A 22,057-nucleotide genomic window follows, 5' to 3' on the forward strand; every position below is an offset into this window, starting at 1 on the left:
TCATACACTCTCTCTGTCATACACTCTCTCTGTCACTCTCTCAGTCACACACACTCTCTCTCCACACTCTCTCTCTCTCCCTCTGACACTCTCTCTCTCTGTCACATTCTCTCTCTGTCATTCTCTCAGTCACACACACTCTCTCTCCCCATCTGTCACACACTCTCTCTCTCTCCATCTGTCACTCTCTCCCCATCTATCACACTCTCTCTCTCTCCCTCTGAAACTCTCTCAGTGACACTCTCTCTCTCCCTCCCTCCCTCTGATGCACTCTCTCTCTGTCACTCTCTCAGCCACACACTCTCTCTCTTTGTCACTCAGTCACACACTCTCTCTCCCCATCTATCACACTCTCTCTCTTTCCCCCTCTGTCACTCTCAGTGTCACACTCTCTCTCTCCCTCTGACACTCTCTCTCTCTCTGTCACATTCTCTCTCTGTCACTCTCTCAGTCACACACTCTCTCTGTCACTCTCTCAATCACACACTCTCTCTCGTTGTCACTCACTCTCTCTCCCCCTCTGCCACACTCTCTCTCTCTCCCCCTCTGTCACACTCTCTCTCTCTCCCCCTCTGTCACACTCTCTCTCTACCCTCTGTCACACTCTCTCTCCCCCTCTGTCACACTCTCTCTCCCCCTCTGTCACACTCTCTCTCCCCCTCTGACACACTCTTTCTCTCTGTCACATTCTCTCTCTGTCACACACATTCTCTCTCTGTCACACACACTCTCTGTCATACACTCTCTCTGTCACTCTCAGTCACACTCTCTCTCTCTCTCTCTCCCTCTGTCACTCTCTGTGACACTCTCTCTCTCTCCCTCTGACACACTCTTTCTCTCTGTCACTCTCTGTAACATTCTCTCTCTGTCACTCTCTCAGTCACACACTCTCTCCCTCTGACACACTCTCTCTCTCTGTCACTCTCTGTCACATTCTCTCTCTGTCACTCTCTCAGTCACACACACTCTCTCTCTCTCTCCTTCTGACACACTCTCTCTCTCTCCCTCTGACACTCTCTCTTTCTCTCTTCCCTCTGACACACTCTCTCTCTGTCACTCTGACACACACTCTCTGTCACTCTCTCAGTCACACTCTCTCTCTCTCCTTCTGACACTCTCTCTCTCTCTCTCTCCCTCTGACACACACACTCTCTCTCTGTCACTCTAACACACTCTCTCTCTGTCACACACTCTCTCTATGTCACATTCTCGATCTCTGTCACTCTCTCAGTCACACACTCTCTCTCTCTCTCTCTCTCTCTCTCTCCCTCTGACTCTCTCTCTCTCTCTCTCTCTCTGACACTCTCTCTCTCTCTCTGTCACATTCTCTCTCTGTCACTCTCTCAGTCACACACTCTCTCCCTCTGACACACTCTCTCTCTGTCACACTCTGTCACATTCTCTCTCTGTCACTCTCTCAGCCACACACTCTCTCTCTCTCCCTCTGACACACACTCTCTCTGTCACTCTCTCAGTCACACACACTCTCTCTCCCCATTTATCACACTCTCTCTCTTTCCCCCTCTGTCACTCTCAGTGACACACTCTCTCTGTCACATTCTCTCTCTGTCACTCTCTCAGTCACACACTCTCTCTGTCACTCTCTCAGTCACACACTCTCTCTGTCACACACTCTCTCTCTTTGTCACACTCTCTCTCTCCCCCTCTGTCACACTCTCTCTCCCCCTCTGTCACACTCTCTCTCTCCCCCCTCTGTCACACACTCTCTCTCTCCCCCTCTGTCACACTCTTTCTCTCTCCCTCTGACACACTCTTTCTCTCAGTCACATTCTCTCTCAGTCACACACTCTCTCTCTCTCTCTCTCCTTCTGACACACTCTCTCTCTCTCTCTCTCTCCCCCTCTGACACTCTCTCTTTCTCTCTCCCCTCTGACACACTCTCTCTCTGTCACTCTGACACACACTCTCTCTCTGTCACTCTCTCAGTCACACTCTCTCTCTCTCTCTCCTTCTGACACACTCTCTCCCTCTCTCTCCCTCTGACACACACTCTCTCTCTGAGTGTTCATACTACTGTATGAATAGTTTATGTAAACACCACACAATCATTTAATATGCAATATACTGTGACATGATCTGACAGTAACGTGGGCCCTCAAGCATTACTGGAGGACAAAGTTGTGTGTTTTATAACTTTCATATGAATGTGATTTGTGGAAAACTTCCCTGTATTTCAACTCACACTTTGACATTCATCTTGTGGCATACAGAATGGACACACGATGCAGGGGTGAAACCAACCCGACATTATAGGTTAATGTGTGTGCATGCAAGTTCACTTGTGGGTATGTCATTCCACTGGCATGTATGTTCCAGTCATCCCACTGGTCAGGGTGGGGGAGAGAAGAGACTTACTGTTCGTTGACGACAAAGATGCAGTTGTCTTGTGAAGGAAGACCAGAGACTGGATGCTTACAGGTCACCTTCCGCTCATTGTGACTGGAGAGAGATAGAGAGAGATAGAGAGGTGGGGGAGAGGGATAGGGGGGCAGGGAGAGAAAGGGATAAGGGAGAGAAGAGAGAGAGAGAGAGAGAGAGAGAGAGAGGGCACATTAGACCACCAAAAGCATACATAAAGAAGACTTAATTAATAACAGCATTGTTAACCAGCCAATAGTAACCATATTACTCATTGTTAACCAGCCAATAGTAACCATATTACTCATTGTTAACCAGCCAATAGTAACCATATTACTCATTGTTAACCAGCCAATAGTAACCATATTACTCATTGTTAACCAGCCAATAGTAACCATATTACCCATTGTTAACCAGCCAATAGTAACCATATTACCCATTGTTAACCAGCCAATAGTAACCATATTACTCATTGTTAACCAGCCAATAGTAACCATATTACTCATTGTTAACCAGCCAATAGTAACCATATTACTCATTGTTAACCAGCCAATAGTAACCATATTACTCATTGTTAACCAGCCAATAGTAACCATATTACTCATTGTTAACCAGCCAATAGTAACCATATTACTCATTGTTAACCAGCCAATAGTAACCATATTACCCATTGTTAACCAGCCAATAGTAACCATATTACTCATTGTTAACCAGCCAATAGTAACCATATTACTCATTGTTAACCAGCCAATAGTAACCATATTACTCATTGTTAACCATTCAATAGTAACCATATTACTCATTGTTAACCAGCCAATAGTAACCATATTACTCATTGTTAACCAGCCAATAGTAACCATATTACTCATTGTTAACCAGCCAATAGTAACCATATTACTCATTGTTAACCATTCAATAGTAACCATATTACTCATTGTTAACCAGCCAATAGTAACCATATTACTCATTGTTAACCAGCCAATAGTAACCATATTACTCATTGTTAACCAGCCAATAGTAACCATATTACTCATTGTTAACCAGCCAATAGTAACCATATTACCCATTGTTAACCATATTACTCATTGTTAACCAGCCAATAGTAACCATATTACCCATTGTTAACCATATTACTCATTGTTAACCAGCCAATAGTAACCATATTACTCATTGTTAACCAGCCAATAGTAACCATATTACTCATTGTTAACCATTCAATAGTAACCATATTACTCATTGTTAACCAGCCAATAGTAACCATATTACCCATTGTTAACCATATTACTCATTGTTAACCAGCCAATAGTAACCATATTACTCATTGTTAACCAGCCAATAGTAACCATATTACTCATTGTTAACCAGCCAATAGTAACCATATTACCCATTGTTAACCATATTACCCATTGTTAACCAGCCAATAGTAACCATATTACTCATTGTTAACCAGCCAATAGTAACCATATTACTCATTGTTAACCAGCCAATAGTAACCATATTACCCATTGTTAACCAGCCAATAGTAACCATATTACCAGCCAATAGTAACATTGTTAACCAGCCAATAGTAACCATATTACTCATTGTTAACCAGCCAATAGTAACCATATTACTCATTGTTAACCAGCCAATAGTAACCATATTACTCATTGTTAACCAGCCAATAGTAACCATATTACTCATTGTTAACCAGCCAATAGTAACCATATTACTCATTGTTAACCAGCCAATAGTAACCATATTACTCATTGTTAACCAGCCAATAGTAACCATATTACTCATTGTTAACCAGCCAATAGTAACCATATTACTCATTGTTAACCAGCCAATAGTAACCATATTACCCATTGTTAACCAGCCAATAGTAACCATATTACTCATTGTTAACCAGCCAATAGTAACCATATTACTCATTGTTAACCAGCCAATAGTAACCATATTACTCATTGTTAACCAGCCAATAGTAACCATATTACTCATTGTTAACCAGCCAATAGTAACCAGTTAACCAAATAGTAACCATATTACTCATTGTTAACCAGCCAATAGTAACCATATTACTCATTGTTAACCAGCCAATAGTAACCATATTACTCATTGTTAACCAGCCAATAGTAACCATATTACTCATTGTTAACCAGCCAATAGTAACCATATTACTCATTGTTAACCAGCCAATAGTAACCATATTACTCATTGTTAACCATTCAATAGTAACCATATTACTCATTGTTAACCATTCAATAGTAACCATATTACTCATTGTTAACCAGCCAATAGTAACCATATTACTCATTGTTAACCAGCCAATAGTAACCATATTACTCATTGTTAACCAGCCAATAGTAACCATATTACTCATTGTTAACCAGCCAATAGTAACCATATTACTCATTGTTAACCAGCCAATAGTAACCATATTACTCATTGTTAACCAGCCAATAGTAACCATATTACTCATTGTTAACCAGCCAATAGTAACCATATTACTCATTGTTAACCAGCCAATAGTAACCATATTACTCATTGTTAACCAGCCAATAGTAACCATATTACTCATTGTTAACCAGCCAATAGTAACCATATTACTCATTGTTAACCAGCCAATAGTAACCATATTACCCATTGTTAACCATTGTTAACCAATAGTAACCATATTACCCATTGTTAACCAGCCAATAGTAACCATATTACTCATTGTTAACCAGCCAATAGTAACCATATTACTCATTGTTAACCATTCAATAGTAACCATATTACTCATTGTTAACCAGCCAATAGTAACCATATTACTCATTGTTAACCAGCCAATAGTAACCATATTACTCATTGTTAACCAGCCAATAGTAACCATATTACTCATTGTTAACCAGCCAATAGTAACCATATTACTCATTGTTAACCATTCAATAGTAACCATATTACTCATTGTTAACCAGCCAATAGTAACCATATTACTCATTGTTAACCAGCCAATAGTAACCATATTACTCATTGTTAACCAGCCAATAGTAACCATATTACTCATTGTTAACCAGCCAATAGTAACCATATTACCCATTGTTAACCATATTACTCATTGTTAACCAGCCAATAGTAACCATATTACTCATTGTTAACCAGCCAATAGTAACCATATTACTCATTGTTAACCATTCAATAGTAACCATATTACTCATTGTTAACCAGCCAATAGTAACCATATTACTCATTGTTAACCATTCAATAGTAACCATATTACTCATTGTTAACCAGCCAATAGTAACCATATTACTCATTGTTAACCAGCCAATAGTAACCATATTACCCATTGTTAACCATATTACTCATTGTTAACCAGCCAATAGTAACCATATTTGTTAACCATTGTTAACCATATTACTCATTGTTAACCAGCCAATAGTAACCATATTACTCATTGTTAACCAGCCAATAGTAACCATATTACCCATTGTTAACCAGCCAATAGTAACCATATTACCCATTGTTAACCAGCCAATAGTAACCATATTACCCATTGTTAACCCATATTACTCATTGTTAACCAGCCAATAGTAACCATATTACTCATTGTTAACCAGCCAATAGTAACCATATTACTCATTGTTAACCAGCCAATAGTAACCATATTACCCATTGTTAACCATATTACCCATTGTTAACCAGCCAATAGTAACCATATTACTCATTGTTAACCAGCCAATAGTAACCATATTACTCATTGTTAACCAGCCAATAGTAACCATATTACCCATTGTTAACCAGCCAATAGTAACCATATTACTCATTGTTAACCAGCCAATAGTAACCATATTACTCATTGTTAACCAGCCAATAGTAACCATATTACTCATTGTTAACCAGCCAATAGTAACCATATTACTCATTGTTAACCAGCCAATAGTAACCATATTACTCATTGTTAACCAGCCAATAGTAACCATATTACTCATTGTTAACCAGCCAATAGTAACCATATTACTCATTGTTAACCAGCCAATAGTAACCATATTACCCATTGTTAACCAGCCAATAGTAACCATATTACTCATTGTTAACCAGCCAATAGTAACCATATTACCCATTGTTAACCAGCCAATAGTAACCATATTACTCATTGTTAACCAGCCAATAGTAACCATATTACTCATTGTTAACCAGCCAATAGTAACCATATTACCCATTGTTAACCAGCCAATAGTAACCATATTACTCATTGTTAACCAGCCAATAGTAACCATATTACTCATTGTTAACCAGCCAATAGTAACCATATTACTCATTGTTAACCAGCCAATAGTAACCATATTACTCATTGTTAACCAGCCAATAGTAACCATATTACTCATTGTTAACCAGCCAATAGTAACCATATTACTCATTGTTAACCAGCCAATAGTAACCATAGTAACCATATTACTCATTGTTAACCAGCCAATAGTAACCATATTACTCATTGTTAACCAGCCAATAGTAACCATATTACTCATTGTTAACCAGCCAATAGTAACCATATTACTCATTGTTAACCAGCCAATAGTAACCATATTACTCATTGTTAACCAGCCAATAGTAACCATATTATTTGTTAACCAGCCAATAGTAACCATATTACTCATTGTTAACCAGCCAATAGTAACCATATTACTCATTGTTAACCAGCCAATAGTAACCATATTACTCATTGTTAACCAGCCAATAGTAACCATATTACTCATTGTTAACCAGCCAATAGTAACCATATTACTCATTGTTAACCAGCCAATAGTAACCATATTACTCATTGTTAACCAGCCAATAGTAACCATATTACTCATTGCCAATAGTAACCATATTACTCATTGTTAACCAGCCAATAGTAACCATATTACTCATTGTTAACCAGCCAATAGTAACCATATTACTCATTGTTAACCAGCCAATAGTAACCATATTACTCATTGTTAACCAGCCAATAGTAACCATATTACTCATTGTTAACCAGCCAATAGTAACCATATTACTCATTGTTAACCAGCCAATAGTAACCAATAGTAACCATATTACTCATTGTTAACCAGCCAATAGTAACCATATTACCCATTGTTAACCATATTACTCATTGTTAACCAGCCAATAGTAACCATATTACCCATTGTTAACCATATTACTCATTGTTAACCAGCCAATAGTAACCATATTACTCATTGTTAACCAGTTAACCAAATAGTAACCATATTACCCATTGTTAACCAGCCAATAGTAACCATATTACCCATTGTTAACCAGCCAATAGTAACCATATTACCCATTGTTAACCATATTACTCATTGTTAACCAGCCAATAGTAACCATATTACTCATTGTTAACCAGCCAATAGTAACCATATTACTCATTGTTAACCAGCCAATAGTAACCATATTACCCATTGTTAACCATATTACCCATTGTTAACCAGCCAATAGTAACCATATTACTCATTGTTAACCAGCCAATAGTAACCATATTACTCATTGTTAACCAGCCAATAGTAACCATATTACCCATTGTTAACCAGCCAATAGTAACCATATTACTCATTGTTAACCAGCCAATAGTAACCATATTACCCATTGTTAACCAGCCAATAGTAACCATATTACTCATTGTTAACCAGCCAATAGTAACCATATTACTCATTGTTAACCAGCCAATAGTAACCATATTACTCATTGTTAACCAGCCAATAGTAACCATATTACTCATTGTTAACCAGCCAATAGTAACCATATTACTCATTGTTAACCAGCCAATAGTAACCATATTACCCATTGTTAACCAGCCAATAGTAACCATATTACTCATTGTTAACCAGCCAATAGTAACCATATTACCCATTGTTAACCAGCCAATAGTAACCATATTACTCATTGTTAACCAGCCAATAGTAACCATATTACTCATTGTTAACCAGCCAATAGTAACCATATTACCCATTGTTAACCAGCCAATAGTAACCATATTACTCATTGTTAACCAGCCAATAGTAACCATATTACTCATTGTTAACCAGCCAATAGTAACCATATTACTCATTGTTAACCAGCCAATAGTAACCATATTACTCATTGTTAACCAGTAGTAACCATATTACTCATTGTTAACCAGCCAATAGTAACCATATTACTCATTGTTAACCAGCCAATAGTAACCATATTACTCATTGTTAACCAGCCAATAGTAACCATATTACTCATTGTTAACCAGCCAATAGTAACCATATTACTCATTGTTAACCAGCCAATAGTAACCATATTACTCATTGTTAACCAGCCAATAGTAACCATATTACTCATTGTTAACCAGCCAATAGTAACCATATTACTCATTGTTAACCAGCCAATAGTAACCATATTACTCATTGTTAACCAGCCAATAGTAACCATATTACTCATTGTTAACCATAATAGTAACCATATTACTCATTGTTAACCATTCAATAGTAACCATATTACTCATTGTTAACCAGCCAATAGTAACCATATTACTCATTGTTAACCAGCCAATAGTAACCATATTACTCATTGTTAACCAGCCAATAGTAACCATATTACTCATTGTTAACCATTCAATAGTAACCATATTACTCATTGTTAACCAGCCAATAGTAACCATATTACTCATTGTTAACCAGCCAATAGTAACCATATTACTCATTGTTAACCAGCCAATAGTAACCATATTACTCATTGTTAACCAGCCAATAGTAACCATATTACCCATTGTTAACCATAATAGTAACCATATTACATTGTTAACCAGCCAATAGTAACCATATTACCCATTGTTAACCAGCCAATAGTAACCATATTACTCATTGTTAACCAGCCAATAGTAACCATATTACTCATTGTTAACCAGCCAATAGTAACCATATTACCATTGTTAACCAGCCAATAGTAACCCCATTGTTAACCATATTACTCATTGTTAACCAGCCAATAGTAACCATATTACTCATTGTTAACCAGCCAATAGTAACCATATTACTCATTGTTAACCAGCCAATAGTAACCATATTACCCATTGTTAACCAGCCAATAGTAACCATATTACCCATTGTTAACCATTCAATAGTAACCATATTACTCATTGTTAACCAGCCAATAGTAACCATATTACTCATTGTTAACCAGCCAATAGTAACCATATTACCCATTGTTAACCAGCCAATAGTAACCATATTACTCATTGTTAACCAGCCAATAGTAACCATATTACTCATTGTTAACCAGCCAATAGTAACCATATTACTCATTGTTAACCAGCCAATAGTAACCATATTACTCATTGTTAACCAGCCAATAGTAACCATATTACTCATTGTTAACCAGCCAATAGTAACCATATTACTCATTGTTAACCAGCCAATAGTAACCATATTACTCATTGTTAACCAGCCAATAGTAACCATATTACTCATTGTTAACCAGCCAATAGTAACCATATTACTCATTGTTAACCAGCCAATAGTAACCATATTACTCATTGTTAACCAGCCAATAGTAACCATATTACTCATTGTTAACCAGCCAATAGTAACCATATTACCCATTGTTAACCAGCCAATAGTAACCATATTACTCATTGTTAACCAGCCAATAGTAACCATATTACTCATTGTTAACCAGCCAATAGTAACCATATTACTCATTGTTAACCATTCAATAGTAACCATATTACTCATTGTTAACCATTCAATAGTAACCATATTACTCATTGTTAACCAGCCAATAGTAACCATATTACTCATTGTTAACCAGCCAATAGTAACCATATTACTCATTGTTAACCAGCCAATAGTAACCATATTACTCATTGTTAACCATTCAATAGTAACCATATTACTCATTGTTAACCAGCCAATAGTAACCATATTACTCATTGTTAACCAGCCAATAGTAACCATATTACTCATTGTTAACCAGCCAATAGTAACCATATTACTCATTGTTAACCAGCCAATAGTAACCATATTACCCATTGTTAACCATATTACTCATTGTTAACCAGCCAATAGTAACCATATTACCCATTGTTAACCATATTACTCATTGTTAACCAGCCAATAGTAACCATATTACTCATTGTTAACCAGCCAATAGTAACCATATTACTCATTGTTAACCATTCAATAGTAACCATATTACTCATTGTTAACCAGCCAATAGTAACCATATTACTCATTGTTAACCATTCAATAGTAACCATATTACTCATTGTTAACCAGCCAATAGTAACCATATTACTCATTGTTAACCAGCCAATAGTAACCATATTACTCATTGTTAAACAGCCAATAGTAACCATATTACTCATTGTTAACCAGCCAATAGTAACCATATTACTCATTGTTAACCAGCCAATAGTAACCATATTACTCATTGTTAACCAGCCAATAGTAACCATATTACTCATTGTTAACCAGCCAATAGTAACCATATTACTCATTGTTAACCAGCCAATAGTAACCATATTACTCATTGTTAACCAGCCAATAGTAACCATATTACTCATTGTTAACCAGCCAATAGTAACCATATTACTCATTGTTAACCAGCCAATAGTAACCATATTACCCATTGTTAACCAGCCAATAGTAACCATATTACTCATTGTTAACCAGCCAATAGTAACCATATTACCCATTGTTAACCAGCCAATAGTAACCATATTACTCATTGTTAACCAGCCAATAGTAACCATATTACTCATTGTTAACCAGCCAATAGTAACCATATTACCCATTGTTAACTAGCCAATAGTAACCATATTACCCATGGTTAACCAGCCAATAGTAACCATATTACTCATTGTTAACCAGCCAATAGTAACCATATTACTCATTGTTAACCAGCCAATAGTAACCATATTACTCATTGTTAACCAGCCAATAGTAACCATATTACTCATTGTTAACCAGCCAATAGTAACCATATTACTCATTGTTAACCAGCCAATAGTAACCATATTACTCATTGTTAACCAGCCAATAGTAACCATATTACTCATTGTTAACCAGCCAATAGTAACCATATTACTCATTGTTAACCAGCCAATAGTAACCATATTACTCATTGTTAACCAGCCAATAGTAACCATATTACCCATTGTTAACCAGCCAATAGTAACCATATTACTCATTGTTAACCAGCCAATAGTAACCATATTACTCATTGTTAACCAGCCAATAGTAACCATATTACTCATTGTTAACCAGCCAATAGTAACCATATTACTCATTGTTAACCAGCCAATAGTAACCATATTACCCATTATTAACCAGCCAATAGTAACCATATTACTCATTGTTAACCAGCCAATAGTAACCATATTACTCATTGTTAACCATTCAATAGCAACCATATTACTCATTGTTAACCAGCCAATAGTAACCATATTACTCATTGTTAACCAGCCAATAGTAACCATATTACTCATTGTTAACCAGCCAATAGTAACCATATTACTCATTGTTAACCATTCAATAGTAACCATATTACTCATTGTTAACCAGCCAATAGTAACCATATTACTCATTGTTAACCAGCCAATAGTAACCATATTACTCATTGTTAACCAACCAATAGTAACCATATTACTCATTGTTAACCAGCCAATAGTAACCATATTACTCATTGTTAACCAGCCAATAGTAACCATATTACTCATTGTTAACCAGCCAATAGTAACCATATTACTATTACATTGTTAACCAGCCAATAGTAACCATATTACTCATTGTTAACCAGCCAATAGTAACCATATTACTCATTGTTAACCAGCCAATAGTAACCATATTACTCATTGTTAACCAGCCAATAGTAACCATATTACTCATTGTTAACCAGCCAATAGTAACCATATTACTCATTGTTAACCAGCCAATAGTAACCATATTACTCATTGTTAACCAGCCAATAGTAACCATATTACCCATTGTTAACCAGCCAATAGTAACCATATTACTCATTGTTAACCAGCCAATAGTAACCATATTACTCATTGTTAACCAGCCAATAGTAACCATATTACTCATTGTTAACCAGCCAATAGTAACCATATTACTCATTGTTAACCATTGTTAACCAATAGTAACCATATTACTCATTGTTAACCAGCCAATAGTAACCATATTACTCATTGTTAACCAGCCAATAGTAACCATATTACTCATTGTTAACCAGCCAATAGTAACCATATTACTCATTGTTAACCATTCAATAGTAACCATATTACTCATTGTTAACCAGCCAATAGTAACCATATTACTCATTGTTAACCAGCCAATAGTAACCATATTACTCATTGTTAACCAGCCAATAGTAACCATATTACTCATTGTTAACCAGCCAATAGTAACCATATTACTCATTGTTAACCAGCCAATAGTAACCATATTACTCATTGTTAACCAGCCAATAGTAACCATATTACCCATTGTTAACCATATTACTCATTGTTAACCAGCCAATAGTAACCATATTACTCATTGTTAACCAGCCAATAGTAACCATATTACTCATTGTTAACCAGCCAATAGTAACCATATTACTCATTGTTAACCAGCCAATAGTAACCATATTACTCATTGTTAACCAGCCAATAGTAACCATATTACTCATTGTTAACCAGCCAATAGTAACCATATTACTCATTGTTAACCAGCCAATAGTAACCATATTACTCATTGTTAACCAGCCAATAGTAACCATATTACTCATTGTTAACCAGCCAATAGTAACCATATTACTCATTGTTAACCAGCCAATAGTAACCATATTACTCATTGTTAACCAGCCAATAGTAACCATATTACTCATTGTTAACCAGCCAATAGTAACCATATTACTCATTGTTAACCAGCCAATAGTAACCATATTACTTGTTAACCATTGTTAACCAGCCAATAGTAACCATATTACTCATTGTTAACCAGCCAATAGTAACCATATTACTCATTGTTAACCAGCCAATAGTAACCATATTACTCATTGTTAACCAGCCAATAGTAACCATATTACTCATTGTTAACCAGCCAATAGTAACCATATTACTCATTGTTAACCAGCCAATAGTAACCATATTACTCATTGTTAACCAGCCAATAGTAACCATATTACTCATTGTTAACCAGCCAATAGTAACCATATTACTCATTGTTAACCAGCCAATAGTAACCATATTACTCATTGTTAACCAGCCAATAGTAACCATATTACTCATTGTTAACCAGCCAATAGTAACCATATTACTCATTGTTAACCAGCCAATAGTAACCATATTACTCATTGTTAACCAGCCAATAGTAACCATATTACTCATTGTTAACCAGCCAATAGTAACCATATTACTCATTGTTAACCAGCCAATAGTAACCATATTACTCATTGTTAACCATTCAATAGTAACCATATTACTCATTGTTAACCAGCCAATAGTAACCATATTACTCATTGTTAACCAGCCAATAGTAACCATATTACTCATTGTTAACCAGCCAATAGTAACCATATTACTCATTGTTAACCAGCCAATAGTAACCATATTACTCATTGTTAACCAGCCAATAGTATTACTCATTGTTAACCAGCCAATAGTAACTATTACATTGTTAACCAGCCAATAGTAACCATATTACTCATTGTTAACCAGCCAATAGTAACCATATTACTCATTGTTAACCAGCCAATAGTAACCATATTACTCATTGTTAACCAGCCAATAGTAACCATATTACCATATTACTCATTGTTAACCAGCCAATAGTAACCATATTACTCATTGTTAACCAGCCAATAGTAACCATATTACTCATTGTTAACCAGCCAATAGTAACCATATTACTCATTGTTAACCAGCCAATAGTAACCATATTACTCATTGTTAACCAGCCAATAGTAACCATATTACTCATTGTTAACCAGCCAATAGTAACCATATTACTCATTGTTAACCAGCCAATAGTAACCATATTACTCATTGTTAACCAGCCAATAGTAACCATATTACTCATTGTTAACCAGCCAATAGTAACCATATTACTCATTGTTAACCAGCCAATAGTAACCATATTACTCATTGTTAACCAGCCAATAGTAACCATATTACTCATTGTTAACCAGCCAATAGTAACCATTAATTGTTAACCAGCCAATAGTAACCATATTACTCATTGTTAACCAGCCAATAGTAACCATATTACTCATTGTTAACCAGCCAATAGTAACCATATTACTCATTGTTAACCAGCCAATAGTAACCATATTACTCATTGTTAACCAGCCAATAGTAACCATATTACCCATTGTTAACCAGCCAATAGTAACCATATTACTCATTGTTAACCAGCCAATAGTAACCATATTACCCATTGTTAACCAGCCAATAGTAACCATATTACTCATTGTTAACCAGCCAATAGTAACCATATTACCCATTGTTAACCAGCCAATAGTAACCATATTACTCATTGTTAACCAGCCAATAGTAACCATATTACCCATTGTTAACCAGCCAATAGTAACCATATTACCCATTGTTAACCAGCCAATAGTAACCATATTACCCATTGTTAACCAGCCAATAGTAACCATATTACTCATTGTTAACCAGCCAATAGTAACCATATTACCCATTGTTAACCAGCCAATAGTAACCATATTACTCATTGTTAACCAGCCAATAGTAACCATATTACTCATTGTTAACCAGCCAATAGTAACCATATTACTCATTGTTAACCAGCCAATAGTAACCATATTACTCATTGTTAACCAGCCAATAGTAACCATATTACTCATTGTTAACCAGCCAATAGTAACCATATTACTCATTGTTAACCAGCCAATAGTAACCATATTACTCATTGTTAACCAGCCAATAGTAACCATATTACTCATTGTTAACCAGCCAATAGTAACCATATTACTCATTGTTAACCAGCCAATAGTAACCATATTACTCATTGTTAACCAGCCAATAGTAACCATATTACTCATTGTTAACCAGCCAATAGTAACCATATTACTCATTGTTAACCAGCCAATAGTAACCATATTACTCATTGTTAACCAGCCAATAGTAACCATATTACTCATTGTTAACCAGCCAATAGTAACCATATTACTCATTGTTAACCAGCCAATAGTAACCATATTACTCATTGTTAACCAGCCAATAGTAACCATATTACTCATTGTTAACCAGCCAATAGTAACCATATTACTCATTGTTAACCAATAGTAACCAATAGTAACCATATTACTCATTGTTAACCAGCCAATAGTAACCATATTACTCATTGTTAACCAGCCAATAGTAACCATATTACCCATTGTTAACCTGCCAATAGTAACCATATTACCCATTGTTATCCATATTACCCATTGTTAACCAGCCAATAGTAACCATATTACCCATTGTTAACCAGCCAATAGTAACCATATTACCCATTGTTAACCAGCCAATAGTAACCATATTACCCATTGTTAACCAGCCAATAGTAACCATATTACCCATTGTTAACCAGCCAATAGTAACCATATTACCCATTGTTAACCAGCCAATAGTAACCATATTACCCATTGTTAACCATTCAATAGTAACCATATTACCCATTGTTAACCAGCCAATAGTAACCATATTACCCATTGTTAACCAGCCAATAGTAACCATATTACTCATTGTTAACCAGCCAATAGTAACCATATTACTCATTGTTAACCAGCCAATAGTAACCATATTACCCATTGTTAACCATTCAATAGTAACCATATTACCCATTGTTAACCAGCCAATAGTAACCACATTACACATTGTTAACCAGCCAATAGTAACCATATTACCCATTGTAACCAGCCAATAGTAACCATTTTACCCATTGTTAACCAGCCAATAGTAACCATATTACTCATTGTTAACCAGCCAATAGTAACCATATTACCCATTGTTAACCATATTACCCATTGTTAACCAGCCAATAGTAACCATATTACCCATTGTTAACCAGCCAATAGTAACCATATTACTCATTGTTAACCAGCCAATAGTAACCATTTTACCCATTGTTAACCAGCCAATAGTAACCATATTACCCATTGTTAACCAGCCAATAGTAACCATATTACTAATTGTTAACCAGCCAATAGTAACCATATTACCCATTGTTAACCATATTACCCATTGTTAACCAGCCAATAGTAACCATATTACCCATTGTTAACCAGCCAATAGTAACCATATTACTCATTGTTAACCAGCCAATAGTAACCATATTACCCATTGTTAACCATATTACCCATTGTTAACCAGCCAATAGTAACCATATTACCCATTGTTAACCATATTACTCATTGTTAACCAGCCAATAGTAACCATATTACCCATTGTTAACCATATTACTCATTGTTAAGCATTCAATAGTAACCATATTACCCATTGTTAACCAGCCAATAGTAACCATATTACCCATTGTTAACCAGCCAATAGTAACCATTTTACCCATTGTTAACCAGCCAATAGTAACCATATTACTCATTGTTAACCAGCCAATAGTAACCATATTACCCATTGTTAACCATATTACTCATTGTTAACCAGCCAATAGTAACCATATTACCCATTGTTAACCATATTACTCATTGTTAAGCATTCAATAGTAACCATATTACCCATTGTTAACCAGCCAATAGTAACCATATTACCCATTGTTAACCAGCCAATAGTAACCATATTACCCATTGTTAACCAGCCAATAGTAACCATTTTACCCATTGTTAACCAGCCAATAGTAACCATATTACTCATTGTTAACCAGCCAATAGTAACCATATTACCCATTGTTAACCAGCCAATAGTAACCATATTACCCATTGTTAACCAGCCAATAGTAACCATATTACCCATTGTTAACCAGCCAATAGTAACCATATTACTCATTGTTAACCAGCCAATAGTAACCATATTACTCATTGTTAACCAGCCAATAGTAACCATATTACCCATTGTTAACCAGCCAATAGTAACCATATTACTCATTGTTAACCAGCCAATAGTAACCATATTACCCATTGTTAACCAGCCAATAGTAACCATATTACTCATTGTTAACCAGCCAATAGTAACCATATTACCCATTGTTAACCTGCCAATAGTAACCATATTACCCATTGTTAACCATATTACCCATTGTTAACCAGCCAATAGTAACCATATTACCCATTGTTAACCAGCCAATAGTAACCATATTACCCATTGTTAACCAGACAATAGTAACCATATTACCCATTGTTAACCAGCCAATAGTAACCATATTACTCATTGTTAACCAGCCAATAGTAACCATATTACTCATTGTTAACCAGCCAATAATAACCATATTACCCATTGTTAACCAGCCAATAGTAACCATATTACTCATTGTTCACCAGCCAATAGTAACCATATTACTCATTGTTAACCAGCCAATAGTAACCATATTACCCATTGTTAACCTGCCAATTGAGGAGCAGTAGGAAGATGAGGATTAGTGTCCCTCTCCACACGACACAATGTCCTGTTGAAGAACAATGAACAGCAGACACAATGCCTACACACCTTGAGTGGGGGGTGGTGCTGAACTTCAGCATGGCAGCCCATCTGTTTTCTGACCTGGGTCAAACACCGTTCTACACAGCACCATCTAACATAGTTCTTCCACTGACACTATCCTCTCTTCTCTCGCGTGACGATCAGCTATCCAGCCCAGCCGTGGATCTTCAACACTGCTACAAATGATCTACCCCTCCCTAGAAGCCCCGAACTGCTCCAGTCATATGCCCTAGATCACAAGAGCACAGCTAACAGGCTGTTTCACAGCAAGTTGTGACCTATCTATAAATACAATTACAGCACCTCAGCCAGTCAGACAGAGAACGAGAGACCTCGGCAGCCGGCCCTCTGTAAGACACAAGCAGCTTTTCACGCAGAGTGGAAGGGAGGCAGGGGAATGCTTAGTGCTGATAAAGACAAGAGAGAACAGAGCTCTCTTTTCTGCTCCAAAGATGAAGCCATGCACACACACACACGGAGGGAAGGAGGACAGACTGTACAGACAGAGAATACACTATTCTCATGGATTTAATAGCTCTCTAGGCTCATCTGGACATGGATGGATATCTGAAAGAGAGAGTGTACTGTATATTTATCAACTGATCCTCTCTGGGAGGCAGCAGTGTGGGCTCGGACACACACTGTATGATGCCACAGACCCACACACACACACTGTATGATGCCACAGACCCACACACACACTGTATGATTCCACAGACCCACACACACACTGTATGATTCCACAGACCCACACACACACTGTATGATGCCACAGACCCACACACACTGTATGATGCCACAGACCCACACACACACTGTATGATGCCACAGACCCACACACACACTGTATGATGCCACAGACCCACACACACACTGTATGATGCCACAGACCCACACACACTGTATGATGCCACAGACCCACACACACACTGTATGATGCCACAGACCCACACACACACTGTATGATGCCACAGACCCACACACACACTGTATGATGCCACAGACCCACACACACACTGTATGATGCCACAGACCCACAAACACACTGTATGATGCCACAGACCCACACACACTGTATGATGCCACAGACCCACATACACTGTATGATGCCACAGACCCACACACACACTGTATGATGCCACAGACCCACACACACACTGTATGATGCCACATACCCACACACACACTGTATGATGCCACAGACCCACACACACACTGTATGATGCCACAGACCCACACACACACTGTATGATGCCACAGACCCACAAACACACTGTATGATGCCACAGACCCACAAACACACTGTATGATGCCACAGACCCACAAACACACTGTATGATGCCACAGACCCACACACACACTGTGATGCCACAGACCCACACACACTGTATGATGCCACAGACCCACAGACACTGTATGATGCCACAGACCCACAGACACTGTATGATGCCACAGACCCACACACACTGTATGATGCCACAGACCCACACACACTGTATGATGCCACAGACCCACACACACACTGAATGATGCCACAGACCCACACACACACACTGTATGATTCCACAGACCCACACACACACTGTATGATGCCACAGACCCACAAACACACTGTATGATGCCACAGACCCACACACACACTGTGATGCCACAGACCCACACACACTGTATGATGCCACAGACCCACACACACACTGTATGATGCCACAGACCCACACACACACTGTATGATGCCACAGACCCACACACACACTGTATGATGTCACAGACCCACACACACACTGTATGATGCCACAGATCCACACACACACTGTATGATGCCACAGACCCACACACACACTGTGATGCCACAGACCCACACACACACCGTGATGCCACAGACCCACACACACTGTATGATGCCACAGACCCACATACACTGTATGATGCCACTGACCCACAGACACTGTATGATGCCACAGACCCACACACACTGTATGATGCCACAGACCCACACACACACTGTATGATGCCACAGATCCACACACACACTGTGATGCCACAGACCCACACTGTGATGCCACAGACCCACACACACCATATATGATATCCCTGCAGGTGTACCGAGTGTCTCAGCAGGGCTGTAGTTAGCTAGGCTTGTGGCTGAAACACATGGTTTCATCTGTAACTTGCTGAAACACCACTGCCACACACACACACACACACACACATTATCCACAGACACACACACACACACACACACACACACACACACACACACACACACACACACACACACACACACACACACACACACACACACACACACACACACACACACACATTATCCACAGCTGTAGGGCCTGCTGTAGCTCTTGTACAATACAACACACTTCAGTTAAGTCAACACTGGAGCAAGAGGATCGTCTGGCCTGCAGGAGTCACAGATGGAGATGGAACACTCCTCTCTCTCTGCGGATCTTTGTCCTACTAAGGTCATGCCAGGGGGTCTGCTGGGCTAATCTACCCAGTGAAGCAGCAGTGTTCGTGGGCTTGGTCTGTGGACTGTGTCCCTGCTGGAGATGTCCCAGCCCTGCCATCCAGGACACAGTCACAGCTGAGCCAGAGAGACATGTCGCCTGTACGGTCTATTATTAACTGTGATCCATGTCATGTAGAGTCACAAAGCACAATCACTCAGAGCCACGACATGACAGGATCTGCTCTTATTCATGAGTTCTGGAGATTACCCAAGTGCATGTGTGTAAGTGAGTGTGTGACACAAGAAATCTAGATGGCAATGTGGAAAATGATAAACAAAACTCAATGAAAGGGGGAAGCATCCCATTGCTCTTTGATTCAAAATGAAATTTGTGGGAAGACAATGGTCATTAGTCAGAGATTCGAAACAACCGCATCCTCCATGGCTCTCCAGTATCAGAGCAACATCCATTTCCACTGGTTAAAAGGAAGAGAAATAATGTCTTTCTAGCCTCTGAGGCCAACTTCTATGCACTCACTGTCAGACTCGGTCATGCTAAAAGTAATAACGTATCATGAAATTACAACCTGGGGCTTGTCAATAAAGCAGCAACAGACTTCAGCCTCTGAGGCCAAACCGAAAACATACAGTGGGGCAAAAAAGTATTTAGTCAGCCACCAATTGTGCAAGTTCTCCCACTTAACAAGATGAGAGAGGCCTGTAATTTTCATCATAGGTACACTTCAACTCTGACAGACAAAATGAGAGAAAACAAATCCAGAAAATCACATTGTAGGATTTTTAATTAATTTATTTGCAAATTATGGTGGAAAATAAGTATTTTGTCACCTACAAACAACCAAGATTTCTGGCTCTCACAGACCTGTAAGAGGCTCCTCTGTCCTCCACTCGTTACCTGTATTAATGGCACCTGTTTGAACTTGTTATCAGTATAAAATACACCTGTCCACAACCTCAAACAGTCACACTGCAAACTCCACTATGGCCAAGACCAAAGCTGTCAAAGGACACCAGAAACACAATTGTAGACCTGCACCAGGCTGGGAAGTCTGAATCTGCAATAGGTAAGCAGCTTGGTTTGAAGAAATCCACTGTGGGAGCAATTATTAGGAAATGGAAGACATAAAAGACCACTGATAATCTCCCTCGATCTGGGGCTCCACGCAAGATCTCACCCCGTGGGGTCAAAATGATCACAAGAACGGTGAGCAAAATCCCAAAACCACACGACTGCGTTCACCCACGACTGCGTGGCCACGCACACCTCCAACTCAATCATCAAGTTTGCGGACGACACAACAGTGGTAGGCTTGATTACCAACAACGACGAGACGGCCTACAGGGAGGAGGTGAGGGCCCTCGGAGTGTGGTGTCAGGAAAATAACCTCACACTCAACGTCAACAAAACTAAGGAGATGATTGAGGACTTCAGGAAACAGCAGAGGGAACACCCCCTATCCACATCGATGGGACAGTAGTGGAGAGGGTAGTAAGTTTTAAGTTCCTCAGCATACACATCACAGACACAGTGAATTGGTCAACTCACACAGACAGCATCGTGAAGGCGCAGCAGCCTCAGGAGGCTG

At 38.1% G+C, this 22,057-nt stretch overlaps 1 protein-coding gene across 17 annotated transcripts in view; it reads right to left on the reverse strand.

Moving 5' to 3' along the window:
* The window catches only part of LOC118366242 (pleckstrin homology domain-containing family A member 5-like), a 222,493-nt gene that overhangs the window by 64,925 nt on the left and 135,511 nt on the right, over window positions 1-22,057 (reverse strand). For all 17 annotated transcript variants that reach the window (XM_052491924.1, XM_052491926.1, XM_052491929.1 and 14 more), the window contains exon 4: window positions 2,377-2,460. In XM_052491924.1, coding sequence (XP_052347884.1) covers window positions 2,377-2,460 — 84 coding nt within the window. The remainder of the gene's footprint in view (window positions 1-2,376; window positions 2,461-22,057) is intronic.

This window comes from Oncorhynchus keta, chromosome 33 (assembly GCF_023373465.1).
Source record: "Oncorhynchus keta strain PuntledgeMale-10-30-2019 chromosome 33, Oket_V2, whole genome shotgun sequence".
Classification (NCBI taxonomy): domain Eukaryota; kingdom Metazoa; phylum Chordata; class Actinopteri; order Salmoniformes; family Salmonidae; genus Oncorhynchus; species Oncorhynchus keta.